This window comes from Mustela nivalis, assembly GCF_964662115.1.
Source record: "Mustela nivalis genome assembly, chromosome: 6".
NCBI lineage: Eukaryota > Metazoa > Chordata > Mammalia > Carnivora > Mustelidae > Mustela > Mustela nivalis.
The window spans coordinates 108,034,122-108,049,695 of NC_139025.1; the positions used below are offsets into that span (position 1 = coordinate 108,034,122).

At 41.7% G+C, this 15,574-nt stretch overlaps 1 protein-coding gene across 1 annotated transcript in view; it reads right to left on the minus strand.

The window, feature by feature from the left end:
• Window positions 1-15,119, minus strand: part of AQP9 (aquaporin 9) — a 44,880-nt gene extending 29,761 nt beyond the window's left edge. Inside the window, exons 1-2 of the mRNA XM_082733784.1 lie at window positions 15,043-15,119; window positions 13,093-13,802 (exon numbers count right to left, since the gene is read on the minus strand). Coding sequence (XP_082589910.1) covers window positions 13,093-13,203 — 111 coding nt within the window. The 5' untranslated portion in view covers window positions 13,204-13,802; window positions 15,043-15,119. The remainder of the gene's footprint in view (window positions 1-13,092; window positions 13,803-15,042) is intronic.
• Between the last annotated feature and the right edge of the window lie 455 nt (window positions 15,120-15,574).

Genomic DNA, 15,574 nt, shown 5'->3' on the forward strand with positions numbered 1-15,574 from the left:
AACTGGAGAGGAAGGAGAACAGATGCCCTTCTGCCAGAACATTCTCTGCAAACCTTGGTCCTCCAGCCCGTGCTGTAGGTATATGTTACCAGAAGTCGCACACCCTGCCTGTCATAGATCTCAGTTTATGTGACTGTATCCATTGAAACACAGAATGATCATAGTCACAACAACAACTAATGTTTATTGCGTGTTTTTTATGAGCTAAGCATTTTCCATTCATTAGCCCATTGGTCCTCACAACAACCCTGTGAGTCAGGTCCTCTTACTTCCTCCATTTCGCAAATAAGGGAATGAAATTTTTAGATGGGTTAAGAGAATTTCCCACCCTCACACGAGTAGTCAGCGGTGGGGCCCAGGTGTGACTACACATAATTCTGAGCACTGGATAGGGGAATAAACACCCCTTTATAGCACGTATACCGCGCTGTCAAGCACATTACCTGCCGACGTTTAACCTGAATTTCAAAAGTAGAAGACTGGAAAGAGGCAACCCAGAAACAGACTCAACTCTAGAAAACAAACTGATGGTCCCCAGTGGTGAGGTGGTGTGGCGGGGGCGGGGGGATGGGTGACATAGGTGAGGGGGGTTAAGGTGTGCGTTCGTGATGAACACTTGGTATTGCACGGATGTGTTGATTCACTATATTATACACCTGGAACTCATATTGCCCTGTATGTTAACTAACTGGAATGAAAATAAAGACTTAAAAAGCGGAAGACTGGACAATTTGACAAAATTCATACGGCTAGTAAGTGGCAGAATCTGAACCCGGAGCCAGGTTTTCAGATTCCTGGTTCTGTGTTCCTCTTCTGACAATTGCTACTGTTTCTGTGGGTCTGCTTGTTCCCAGAGTGCATATTCATGTGCGGCTTTCCGGTGAGTTCATTTTCCAATTAGAAAATAAAATGTTCTCACTCATAACAAAATAGTCACACACAAAAAAAGAAAGAAAAAAAAAAAAAACCCCAAGACTGAAACCTGGATATTCTGGTTAAAAATCATTTGGTGGCACGGAGCCTGAGAATATCAGGATAAGATCAATCACCACTCAAGAACCAGCTGTACTTGAGAAGAGATGATATTAGGGCAGGTTCATAAAAACTGAGGAATCTGAGACTTGAGAAGCAGGTGAATGGGCAGATGGCCAACCTCAGAGCTCTCTGAGTAGAAAAGAGTACCAAGAACAAAATTGGGCCTCAGAAATATAAGGTGATTAAACACCATTATTTCTCACAAGCTAAAAAAAGAACAATGCTTTCCTTGTCTGACCTACATCAGGCATTCACATCCCTCAACTCATCCAAATAACGATAGCTTGGATGAGAACTTGATCATGATGCCAGGGCCTGAATAAGGAACTAATTAAGCGCTTATTTATTAAGATGTGAGTGTTCATATTAAGATAACCATGGATGGATTATGCTGAATGTGGTTGGAGGGTTGCTCAAGACAGAGTGGTCTAACAATGATAAGTACACCTTGGGTCACTTTCAGTCTGGAAGATCCCTGAAGACAGAAGAATTCTGGGGCTGATTAGTTTCTTAGATTCATTCCAGGCCCTTCAATTCCCAAAGTATGTTCCACAGATCATCAGTTCCATGAGATACTCCTCAAAAAAGGGATTTGTGCAGGTGCCATGCAAATCTTCTTTGTGTCATTTCCATTTTTCTCCAAAGAAGATATATAGATGGCCAACAGACACATGAAAACATGCTCAAAATCACTCATCAGCAGGGAAGTAAAAATCAAAACTACAATGAGATATCACCTTACACTTTTCAGAATGGCTAAAATCAAAAACACAAGAAATAACAAGTATTGGTGAGGATGTGGAGAAGTAGGAACCTTTGTGCACTGTTGGTGGGAATGGAAGCTAGTGTAGCCACTCTGGAAAACAGTATGAATATTCCTCAAAAAATTAAAAATAGAGCTACTATATCATCCAGTAATCGCACTACCAGGTATTTACTCAAAGACTATGAAAATATTGATTCAAGAGGATATATACATCCCTATGTTTATTGCAGCTTAATTTACAACAGTCAAATTACGGAAGAAGCCCAGTGTCTAATGATAGATGAATGGATAAAGAAGATGTATATAATGGAATATTATCCAGCCAAAAAAAGGAATGAATCTTGCCTTTGCAACAACATGGATGGATCTAGAGAGTATATGCTAAACAAAATAAGTCAGAGAAAGACACACACTGTATGATTTTACTCATATGTGGAATTTAAGAAAGAAATCAAACGAACAAAGGAAAAATGGAGACAAACCAAGAAACAGACTCTTAACTCTAGAGAATAGATTGGAAGTGGGGGAGGGAGGTAAGTGGGGGGATGGGTGAAATAGGTGAATGAGATTAAGAGTACACTCATCTTGATGAACACTGGGTTATGTAGAGAATTGCTGAATCACTATACTGTACACCTGAAATCAATATAACACTATATATTAACTTTACTGGAATTAAAATTTGAGAAAGAGATTTGTGCTCAAGTGAGTCCAAGCACATCTATGTATTCTATTCCCCTCTTAGAGTTTATAGTGAGTGTTAGAAGCTCTGATAAATCCTATAGTTGAAAAAACTGCTTAACTTAGTATAATCTACTGTTTTCCAAACATATTTGGGAAGGTCAGCCTATTTTCTTTCACAAATTTTTATTCGCATCTCATGAAACTAGTGTTCTTTAGAACACATTTTGAGCAACTCCCTAAAACACCTGGAAGGGAGAAATTCTGCTCAGTGAGCTCATTTAGGAGGAGCAGGAGAGTGAAGAAACTGTACATTAATATGTAAGATTTTTTTCAATCGCAAAAGGTGTACCATAAGATATAAGAAATTTGTCTCTTTTCTATCCCATATTTTATATTTTATTCTTCTTAAAAAAAAAAAAATCTCTTTGACAGAGAGAGAGCACAAGCATGGGGAGTGGCAGGCATAAGGAAAAGTAGGCTCCCCGCAGAGTAGGGAAAGCCTGATATGGGACTCGTTCCAGGACCCCAGGATCATGACCTGAGCCAAAGGCAGTCACTTAACCAACTGAGCCACCCAGGTGCCCCTTATGTTTTATTCTTTATGGTAACTAATATCAATACTTTCTGGCATATTCTGTCAAAAATTGTGTGTGTGTGTTTCAGGAGTATTTTATACATACCATTTTCTTCCTGTTTTTTTAATTCAATAGTTTAGTGAATCTTTTCATATCAGCATATAAAAATTGGCTTCATTATCTTTAATGGCTACATAGGTGTCCATTGTAAGGATACACCCCAATTTCTTTAACCACTTACCTGTTGATAGAGGTATAGGTTTTTGGGGAGGTTTTCTCCTAAGAAAATTTAAACTTCAAAATAGAGACTAACACATGTGGGCTGATTCTAGGCTGAGAAGGACTAAGCCCTCAGGTCCTTTTTGGTCTTGGCTGGCCAAGCCAGGACTGTGTGTCTTAGTATGTTCAGTCAATCTACCAAGAAGAGGCCACATTTTGTTGGCATATTTTCTTCTAAAGCATTTGCTTTGCTTTGTGGGTTCAGTGGGCTTAGGAATCCTACTTCAGGCATGAAATAAGGTGCCCACCAGATGTACAGAGTAGCCTTCATTTGGGGGCTGTTTCAGCATTTTGCTCAGCTCTATCAGTTACCTCACTTTTATGAGGATTCTCTCTCTCATGGTCCCTCACTCTATGTGGTGTCTTCGTCACAAGCCTGATGAGTGAAGAGGAGGCAACTTCTGCTCTCATGTCTATGTTCTTTTTTCTTGTCAAGTAATGGGAACATGTTGCAACGGGCTCTGTCACTAAAGCAAAACCAGCCAAACCCATTCTGGAAAGTAGAAAACAAAAGTACTTCCTCATAGAAAGTCAATGAAAGCGGCAAGTTTTCTGAGCCAAAATTCAAACTCAGGGATCAAAAGCAGAGTTCTGTTTGGCAGAAGTGTTTGGCTTTAGGTATCTGTAATCTTCAGATCAGTGACCCAGCATGGACTTTTCTCCCCAAGTCCTTTGGAACTCTGAAATTTTCCGGGCTAGTCTGGCCCTTCATGTTCACTGCTGACCAGGGGAAGTCTACAGGAAAGTCCTCCTTCAGCTGATCCTGACTCAGGTTCTAAGGACTTGAAAAAAACCTGCTTCATTTGGAGAAAGCATGGGATTTCCTAATCATTCATGGTCACACATCCCATGTTGGGGGAAGGTCATGGAGAGCCATTTTGGGGGGAAAGTTCTCTTCAACGGAGTATGCACATCAGTCTTCCTTTTCCAGGTTTCCACTTCACACTAATCATATCTGGTAGGTGATACACCTGGGCAACATAGCAGAAGCAAATGCAAACCGCTGTCAAAGAATGACCCCACAGCCCAGGCCATGTAGAATTCCCACAGAAAAGAACAAACTTTCCTGAAGAGTTTATAATACAAATTTACAAAACACTAAAGGAAATGATCCTTTGTCCATGAGAGTTAGTAGATAAGATAAAGAGGATTATTAGCTCCCTCAAAACTTGATATGACAGAATCATCATAAAATACCGTAAATACATTAGACTTTAGTGAGTTAAAGCGACAAAAAGAAACAAATGCAGAAGAAAAGAAAAGCCATCTTTAAAAGGAACCAAACAGAACTTCTTGAAATGAAAACATGAATGAGGTGCATAAACAATGAATTTTGGAACACTGAGGAATAATAAAATTAAATAAAATCATAAAATTCATCATGGAAAGATTAAGAGATACAGAAATGAGAGAATGGTTAAAGACATAAAGAAAAAAAGTGAGAGAGTTGGGCATATTTGCATACATAATAGAAGTTATAAAAGGAGAAAACAGACTGGGGAAAGGCAAAGTAATGCAGTGGAGAATTTTCCAGAATTGGTAAAAATTCTGAATCTTTAAGTTCTGATAAATGATGAATCCTGAGCACTACAAACAAACCTTAGTTTCATTGTAGTGAATAACTCTTAGTCATATTGTAGTGAAATTTCAGGGGAAAAGAAAGAGAAACTCTTTTTGTTATTGTTGTTTTTAAAATTTCAGTATAGCTGACATGCAATGTTACACTAGTTTCAGGTATATGACGTCCTGATTCAGCTTCTCTATAGGTTATGCTATTCTCACCACAAGGGTGGCTTCCATGTGTCACAGCACAACAACACTATTACAGTACCATTGACTATGTTCCTATATATATACATGCTGTACCTTTTGTTCCTGTGACTTCTGTGACTTATTCATTCCATAACTGGAAGCCTGTATCTCCCTCTCCCCTTCATGCATTTTGTCTGTCCCCTGCCCTTCCTTCTGGCATCCATCAGTTTGTCCTCTGTATTTGTAGGTCTGATTCTGCTTTTTATTTATTCATTCATTCATTATGTTTTTTAAGATTCTACATTTGAGTGAAATCATATGGTATTTGTCTTTCTCGGTCTGACTTATTTCACTTAGCATAGTAACTTCTAGGTCTGCCCCTGTCGTTAAAAAAAGACAAGATCTCATCCTTGCTTTATGGCTGAAAATTTCTGTGTGTGTGTGTGCGCACGCGCGTGCTACATAAAGAAACTCTTAGTAGTAATCAGAGGAATTCAGATGAAGAACAACAATTAGACAAGCAACAGACTTGTCAACAGCAACAAGAGACACTGGGATGACACCTGCAAAATGCCAAGCAAAACCAATCATCAACCTAAAATTTATCAGCCAATCATTGAAACTTGGGAGCGAAATAAAGATAAACTCAGATAGAGACTGAGAAAGTTTATCCCTCATACACCCTTCCTCAAAATTTCCCAAAGAAAGCTTTCTTACTGCGCAAAGAAGGAAACTGCACCTAAAAGAGGTGCATGCATGTAGGAATAATTAGCAAGCAAACCGATAAATGATAGCAAATTTAAGCAAGTGATCACTATTAAAAACACCAATAATAAAAATAATGAGGGTAGAATTAAAATGTCAGGCCATAATGACGCGTGAGATGGAATGGTTGATTACGGTCAGGATTTTAAAAAGTTTTCCTGTTGATCCGAAGGAAAGAGATGTTGACTCACTTTAAACTTTGTTAACTCAAGAATACACATTTGTACATTTTAAAAACGTCCAAAACTGTAGCATATAGTCTTCCAGGCAACAGTAGTAAAGGCTCAAAAGCCTATATGAGAATAATTCGAGCACGGTGAAGGAAAAACCGGGATTTGACTCTAATCCCTGCTCCACCACACACTCGCCTGTGGGCAAGGGGCTTGATGGTACTAAGCCTTCATTTCCTCATCTGTAAAATAAGAACAACTCCTTTGCCTCATGGATGTTTCCAGAATTAAAGAGTATCAAATAAAATCTTTCTTTAAAAAAAAAGGTGGGGGGGGGGGTCCCTGGTGGCTCAGTGGGTTAAGCCCCTGCCTTCTGCTAGCGTCATGATCTCCCGGTCTTGGGATCGAGCCCCGCATCCGGCTCTCTGCTTAGCGGGGAGCCTGTTTCCCCCTCTCTCCATCTGCCTGCTTGTGATCTCTCTCTCTCTCTCTCTTTCTGTCAAATAAATTAATAAAATCTTTTAAAAAAGAATTAAAGAGTGTCTGGGTATAGTGTGTGCTCAATAAATGTTATCCCTTTCCTTGTCTTTTTTCCTCATCACATTGCCATACTTGAAGGGAAGGCATTTCCTGCTCTGGGCCTTCTCACACCCTCCTGCCAGCTAAAGGCCCAGGGCAGGGGTCCACACATCCCGCCATGTTCAGCGCTTCCTCATTTTCATAGTTAGAAGAGGGCACTGTCTTAAAGTAACAGAATGCCCCCCCACACACCAGAGGTATAAGTCAATGAGAAGCTGAGAACCAAACATAAATCATAATAAGTAAATCATAGGAATCAGGTGAGACCGACTGTGCAAGTTCTCTCTGATGTCCTCCTGTGGTGGCAAAAGCACTTGAAAGACTTCTGTGAGCATGTGGGTCTCCGTTTCCTCATCCGAAAGACACAGGGGCAGGACGACAGATGCCACTTCATTTCTAAGGCAGTGCACGAGAGCCTGAGGACAGAGATTCTCCCACTGCTCCCACAGACATGCCATTTGTGGCCAGAGTCTGCCAGGCACTGCTGACAGCAGAGGCTTCTGTCCTATCAGCTGTGGGAAGACTGACAGCTCAAGCTCAGTGAGACCCTCATCACGGACATCCCAGCTTGGAGTGGGGCAGCTCTCTGCAAAGCAATGAGCCAGACCAAGGAGGAATCAGAGGAAGGACAAGTGACTGCTGAGTCGGAAAGCAAGAGAGAGGAGTTACGGTTTCTCTTTATGACCATTGGCCTGTCAGTCCTTTGCTCTGAGCCACAGGGTGGTCTCAAGGAGAACCCAAGAAATAGAAGCACTAGAAGGAACACAGTATAATGCATGGTCAATGTGTTCATGGGGGACATGAAGATATAAATGAACCACCTCAGAACCCCCATGTGACAAGAGGTTTGGATGTGTTTGTAGGTACTGAAGTGGCCCATAAACTCTATGCTAACAGGTCTCCTATAACGTTTCCCTGCCCTGATCATGTCTGTTCCATATAATCGTCTTTTGATGCCTTCACTGTCTAATATATTTTACACTATAAAATTAATAAGGTTCTCTTGGGCTTTCCCAGGAAAGGAGTTAATTCCCACTAAGCAATGGCACATCAGGAATAACTAACGTCCAATATCAAGCCCAGCTCTAGCATTCATAAGCTGGGTGACTTGGGCGAACCTCTTAATTATGTCACACCTGTTTCTCCACCTGGCAAAATGGAGTTGATCTCTCTTTCTTCCCCCACCCCACCTTCCAGGAAAGATATAAATATAAAAATAAACAAGAATCTATATGAGATTTGCAACAATGTGGGTGGATCTAGAGACTATAATGCTAGGCAAAGTCAGTCAGAGAAAGACAAATACTACATGATGTTGCTCATATGTGGAATTTAAGAAACAAAACAGACAAAGAAAAAAAAAAGAGAGAGACAAACCAAAAAACAGACTCTTAACGCTAGACTGATGGTTGTTACCAGAAGGATGGTGGGCGGAGGGATGGATGAAGTAGGTGATGGGGACTAAGGGCACACTTGTCGTGACGAGCACTGAGGACTATACAGAATAGTTGAATCGCTGTGTGGTGCACTTGAAACAAATATAACACGGTATGTTAATGATACTGGAACTAAAAAAAGAAAGAATGTATATGAGAGAGCATTCTATGCCTCTTGGAGGAATGCACAGTGGAAACCAAGGGCAAGTGCATGTTTAGGGCAAGGCACCTGGGCTCCACACTGATTTAAAGGACACAAGATTGCATCGGCCCGTGCCTCAGCTTCCCCATCAATTAAGAAGGGCAAGCAGCATCCATCTCAGAGCTGTCCTACTAGTACCTGGGGATTCTAAATTCCTAGCAGTCCAAAATGTGCAGAATTATGCCCTGCAAAGCACTTGTTTTGAGAACTAGCTTATTTGTTATATAGATTTTTATTTATTTGTTTGACAGAGATCACAAGTAGGCAGAGAGGCAGGCAGGGGGCGGGGGGGGGGGGTGGAGCAGGCTCTCCGCTGAGCAAAGAGCCCGAGGTGGGGCTCCATCCCAGGACTCTGAGATCGTGACCTGAGAGGTAGGCAGAGACTTAACCCACTGAGCCACCCAGACGCCCCAAGAACTGGGTTATTTTAAGAATTTCCCCATTTTACTGTAAATGCTAATCATATATTCTTTTATTTCAAAAGCTTTCTAATCTGCACTCCACCCTCTCCAAGATCTGAGCACGCTTTGTAATAATAATTTTAAAGCCACAGAATTTCTGTAGTCAGCATATCTGAGATCTCTTCAAGACAGAATGACCAACTCAGTGACTCTGGCAAGGTGGGGAGTTTGGTCATGTAGTCGTGGAGGAAGGCAAGAGCAGTTTCAGAAAACACTGGGGTCTGACATTCCTCACATCCCGTCCACCCCACTTCCGCCCTCTCTCCTGCGCGGCCCATTCCCCGATGCCTTCCATATCCTATGTCCCGGGTCTCTGCTCATCCTGTCTCCCTTCGGGGCACAGATCAAGGCTATAGCAAGTATTTACATTTTTTCTTTCTTAGAGATGCCAAAAGGTAGATCTCTAATGTGCAAGCTTGACAGAGTGAGACAAGAATTTAGAGTCTTTCTCAATACCCAAGTAGATAATTACCCACTCATAAATCCAGCCCTGGAAGGACGCCGTTCGGCCGCGGGGGGAAATATGGCTGCTTGTTCACTTCAGCATCTTCAGCAGGGCAAATGCTATGTCAGAGAATCTCTCCTCTATGTCACTTCTCTATAGAATAGGGAGGGGTGAACACAGCTACTGCAAGGAATGACTAGAGATTCTGGGAGGTAACAGCCCCTGAAAGACATTTTAATTGAACACCCCTTTGGGGGAATCCCAGTCATGTACGTGCAGAGTTCTGTGGCAGATGTTGGTGGAAAGGAGCCTACAAGATGTCCGGAAGGAGACAAAGCAGTTCTGCCAGACACTACGAAAACTCTCAAGTGGAAGAGGGGAAGGCACGGGGACTGGGACAGGGAGCCAACATTTAATGAGTGTTTCGTACATCGGGAAATTTCCATGGAGTGGATGTGTAATGTGCAGCTTGAAATCCCCAGGCCACAAGCCATGAGCAGGGGACTGAGCAGTCCCCTGTGCTCTACCTTCCCCTCCTATCTGTTGGCTCCCACGGAGCTGTCTTTTCTGCTTCAGACAGCTTTGGGGTACAACTCATGGTCTGGTCTTATCAGGTGTTCATCAGCTAAACTGAAATGCCCACGAGCCAAAGAGAGCTCATGCACAGTTCCAAGCTACGGAGATGTTAAAGTAGAGAGAGTCGGATTTACTATCTATCAGGGACACCGGGGAAGGAATTCCAGCAGTAGATGGGAAGTGTAGGCTCTAGAATTAGAAGGGATCCCAGTTCAGTGCTTTCCTGGCTTGGCCCAGTTGCTTCATCTCTTTGAACCCTCATCTCTCCAACTGTTTATGAGTGTTAATAAAGCCTTCCTACTGTAGCTATTGTAGGGTTAAACAGACGTATATAAAAAGCTAACATATGGGAGGTACTTAATACATGCTCTCTCCCTACCTTTACAGCTCAAGTCTTCAAAACCTCTTCTACGTATCAGGGAAGATACATTATAAACCAAGCAAAGGCAAAAAAGCCTACTTATCCCATGACTACAAGCCCAAATTAGAGCTAATTCATTGGCTTATGACTTAATCATTGCTGTTTTTAGTTGTAGTTTACAGAGAATTTTTCATGGACTTCAATGGTAATGATAAGTGGGCCTCATCGATCATTTACTCCATGGTGTAAATGAGTTTAAGATGCTTCTCCTAAGAGCAGGTTTTGTGAGGAGGGGGGAAAATGGCACCGGATTCCCAACATCTGGGGGCAAACCATATCTGAAGTACTGGTGTGTCCTGTATATCCATTTTTATGTTCCCTTTTGCCCATGGATTATCAACGTGAAAAGCTTTTTACTATACAGAAGCATACCAACAATGACTTTCGTTAATAGTTGAGCAAAACCACGAAGACTAATTGGTTAAAAAAAAATATTGTGTTTGTGCAAAAAGGCCTTGTTTATATACCCCTCAAGCCTCAATAAAAAGATTATAATAATCAGGGACGCCTGGGTGGCTCAGTTGGTTAAGCAGCTGCCTTCGGCTCAGGTCATGATCCCAGTGTCCTGGGATCGAGTCCCACATCGGGCTCCTTGCTCGCCAGGGAGCCTGCTTCTCCCTCTGCCTCTGCCTGCCATTCTGTCTGCCTGTGCTCGCTCTCTCCCCCCCGCCCCTCTCTCTGATAAATAAATAAAACCTTAAAAAAAAAGATTATAATCACAATTATGGATTCCATCAGAGGTTGCCTTAAAAAGTAACTGTGCAATGTAGGTGGAAATGAAACATTTAGGCAATTATTTTCTTTCACCAGAAGATACAAAGTTTTATTTTCAACATATAATATGAAGATATTTCTTTAGCTCCCACCTTGAATACTAGAGGAAGATATGCTACTACTTATATGAGTAGAATGGTGAACATCTGAAGCAACTTTTATTTACTCAACGCAGAGGGGATAGAATTATGAAACAGCTTCTCAGAGATCATGACCTGAGCCAAAGGCAGACGCTTAACTATCTGAGCCACCCAGGTCCAGAAACAGCTTCTTATTAAGAAATAAAGGAGGTTTTAGCTTTTTCAAATTGCAAAATGGGTGTTTAGTTCACTTCCTCCTGTGTTTTCTGCAGGGCCCTGCAGATTATAACTGAATTTGCTTTACTTCTCTGTACCTCAGGTCACTAAAGAGCTGAATCCACTCTCCTCACTGGGACCAAATTGTCAATTAATATGACCCCAGCATTCCTGTCTCACTGAGGGTGATGTTCCAGAAAGCACTGAGTAAGATCAGAAGAATCATGGGCTTTTATTTTCTCTCTTTTCCTTCAAACTACTCACTTTATCCACATTCCTAACTCAGGTAAGTGAGGATAGTCAAGAAGGAGTTGTCCATATGCCTTGAAAATACTCAAGTGAATCCAGTAAAAAGAGAATCTCAGAGACCAGAAAACTTAGGACTCTCAATTTTCATGAGTTCAAATGTTTGAGTTCACACTTGTTTCTTGCTCTTAGGCTTATCCCCTAAATTATAATGTATTTATACCAAGCAAAGAACTTTTTTTTTTAAGATATAGCTGACATATAACATTATAGTAGCTTCAGGTATACAACATAATGATTCAATATTTATATATATTTCAAAATGATCACCACAGTGAGTCTAATTAACACTTATCACCACATAGTTACACATTCCTTTCTCCTGATAACAACCTTTAAAGACCTATTCTCTTAGGAACTTTCTTTTCTTTTCTTTTCTTTTCTTTTCTTTTTAAGGTTATTCATCATTTGACAGAGAGAGACAGCAAGAGAGAAGGAACACAAGCAGGGGGAGTGGGAGAGGGAGATGCAGGCTTCCTGTTGAGCAGGGAGCCCAATGAGGGGCTTAATCCCAGGACCCTGGAATCATGACCTGAGCTGAAGGCAGATCTTAATGACTGAGCCACCCAGGAGCCCCTCTTAGGAACTTTCAAATATACAATGTTACTAACTGTAGTCACCATGCTGTACATTACCAGAGAACTTTTAAAGTAAAAAATTTATGGACAACTCTCTATAACTTTAAGAAAAATGAAATTATTAATGCCTAAAGTAGGGAATCTTTGAGCAGGGTGTTTGTGTGTGTGTGTTTTTTTTTTAAGAGCTAGTTAAAGTCGGTAGTTGTTGCATATAAGAATAATTGAACATTTCATTTTTTGCTCACAAATGGTCTGGCTCCAACTAAAAACTCAGCATCCAAAGAATACAATGATGTGCAGTAGGACGGAAGCCTAGAGCCCATGCCACTTTAGTAGACTGTCCAGTCTTCTGTTAATAGCTGCACAATTTCCTGGCCAAGATCCTTGAATGGTTCTTAGAATCAGTCCTTCCTTTGTATATAGATCTGTCTCGTTAAAGACCTTAGGGATTGGCTTAAGGTAAACAGAGGGGGGAAAATCACGTGAAACCAAATCTGGAGGGTTGCAGAAAACATATTTCTATCTAGGGAAATTTCTGACTAAAAGTCAAGTGCTCTGACAACACAGTCCTTTGCTAAGCATTTGTACTACTGAGTTGTTTCTTGCCATTCATATTTATTGACTGCCGATCCTGATTTCAAGGGACTGAGTCACCTCAGTGTTTGTGGGAAACAAACAAGGTATACATCAGTTAATCAATGAGAAAAGTTTCTATCGACTGGCTTTCTATCAAAGCCAGCTCAGAGTCTGAGTAAATCTCTGAAATGAAGAAAGTAGTTGACTCCCCTTCTTCCACCCCCAAACTCTTGTGAATAAACGAAATGAGTAAATGGAAACCTAACCTGTGGCCAGTAAATAGCCCAAAATAGCCTGGAAGTAATGTGCTCTTGCCTGGAAAAGATGACTGTCGTGACAAACTTAAAGAAAACAAAACATCCGCCACCGGCTGCGAAGGAGAGGCATAATTGGGTCAAAATCCAGGAAATACTTACGATCATTATGAAGGTGCCCAAGAACTCAGAGATGGTTTCTTTAGCTAAGCTGCTCTTCAAGACCAGCCTTTGCTTGAAGCTTTTCCCCTTTCTTCCCTTCCCAGGCTGCATGGTGAGGTTTCTCCAAGGATCACTCTCTCCACCAGTACCTGCTTCTTCTGGTCCTTACTTCACTCGCACGTGAAAATGGAAGTTTTGACAACTGCTCACAGATTCCTGGAGATGTCTGGTGAGATTCTCTGACTGTGCAAATGCTGTCCCAATTAGAGCCCGTGACTTAATCCTCTTCTGGTGAAATTGTCATCTCCTGTCCACGGCTGTTTACCTGACTTAGCAAGTTAGAATCTGAAATCCCCAAAAACGATTCTTTCTGTGCCTGATAGATTAATCATTACCTTTATTCTCAAGGTATTTTTTTTCCTCTGTTGGTTTTTGTTATGTTTTGTTTTGTTTTGTTTTTAAGAGATGAGAAAAGAGATGTTGTGCTCGTTGTATTGCCAAACCACAGCGATGGGCTCTGGTCCAGAAGAGATTTGCATGTTACACAATTGCAGGCTTCTGGGTTTTTTTTCCCCCTATTCAGAAGTGGGTGGTTGAGGAGTAGTTTGGGATTATCAAATCAGGTATACATACATCCCGTGTAAACATTCTCTTCTGAAGGAACTTTTCATGCACGTTGGAGAATATGGAGAAAATACAGATGTGGTGTTCTGCAAGATAAAATCACTCTTGTTTTCTTCCAATATCATTTCAGTGATTTAAATGATCCCTCCCTAAGGGGAGGGGGTGGTAAAAACAATTGTATCCATTCTAGAGATGGAGAAATTAACATACAAAGAAACCACTGCAAGTTTCACATTGCAAGACTTTAGGACAGGATGGCTCTCCTCCTTGATTACTGTAGCTGGGTTTCATCTACTGAGGACAGACCGGGATCCAAGAATCAAAATGACGGAGAGAGCAACTTGTTGACTTTCTTCTAAAGAAGGATTCCAGTTTGAGAACCAAGGTGCTCCCCTTCCTTTTCCATGAAATATTTAAGCAAAATTACATAGAAGGTAAACTTGAAACCTCACAGCTTGAAGATCAGAGAGACACCCCAGTTAAATAAGAAAGGGATTAAACACACTGAAACAAGGCTTCTAGGTTATATCATTTAAGTGTGATGAATTACCATCCTTGCAGACAACAGGCTGTTTAGGACTAGCATTCTGCCATGTCAACTTTCCAGCCTTGCTTCTCAAAACAAGTTTGTCTGAAGAAAGAGAATTCAGCAGTTGTTTCTGAATACCAAGCCAGTTTCATGGAATTAGTACCCACTATGTGCTTCCTCCCAGTCCCCCCACAGAGAAGCCAGTTCTGTTTCAGGCCTTCCCCTCCCTTTGCAGGAGGCCTACAGTCATTTCCAGCTGAGGAGGCAGGAAGGGAGGAGAGATCTAGAAAAAACAGCTATTGAGAGCCTAAGTACAGAGGAGATACCCAATCTATAGGTAAAATACAGAGTTGAAGCCTAAAGAAATTAGAGCTTTCCGGAGGGCACGCCATTGTAGAGCCAGGACAAGAATGCAGCGTTTCGGCTTTAACTCTTGGTTAAGTTATCATGGATACCTTTGTCTAGAAGGATTACTTATGACTGCCCTATTCCCAAGTCCCAGTGGACGGACCAGAGGAACAGGACTTTACAGCTGTGATGAACAAACACCACACAAGGGTGTTCTTTGGTCTCTTCATTCACTCATCTAACAAATATTTATGGCATACTTATGTGCCAAGCACGGCACTTACCAAAGCACACACTGTTCTTGCCCTTTACAGAACTCGGAGTCTAGTGAGGGAAGTAGGTATAGTGAAATAAATCACACATGCAGGAATATGATAATCGCAACAGAGATGTACGCTATAAAGATGGAAGACACATTTCTATGAGCAAATAAAAGAGGAGGATTTCACCTCAATAGATATCTCTGATGGCTTCTCCGGGGAGGTCATGTCCGTGCTGAGATCAGAAGGAAGTGTAGGGTTTAACTGCATGAAGTGGGGAAGGAAGTGCACATCCAATGGCCTTGGGGAGTGGAGGTGGGAACAGCATGATGCCTGTCCAAGAACAAAAGAAACCTACTGCTGGACGCCCAGAGACAGTGAAGGAACACGGTGCAAAATGAGCCCGGAGCCATGGGTGGGAGTCAGACCACACATACGGAGCCTATAAATCATATTCAGGCTAAAAGCAATGAGAACATGACACTACCAAATTTGAGTTAAAAAAAAAATTGGGGGCGCCTGGGTTGCTCAGTGGGTTAAAGCCTCTGCTTTCGGCTCAGGTCGTGATCCCAGGGTCCTGGGATCGAGCCCCACGTCGGGGCTCTCTGCTCAGCAGGGAGCCTGCTTCCTCCTCTCTCTCTGTTTGTCTCTCTGCCTACTTGTGATCTCTGTCTGTCAAATAAATAAATAAATCTTTGAAAAAAAAATTGTCCTGCCTGTG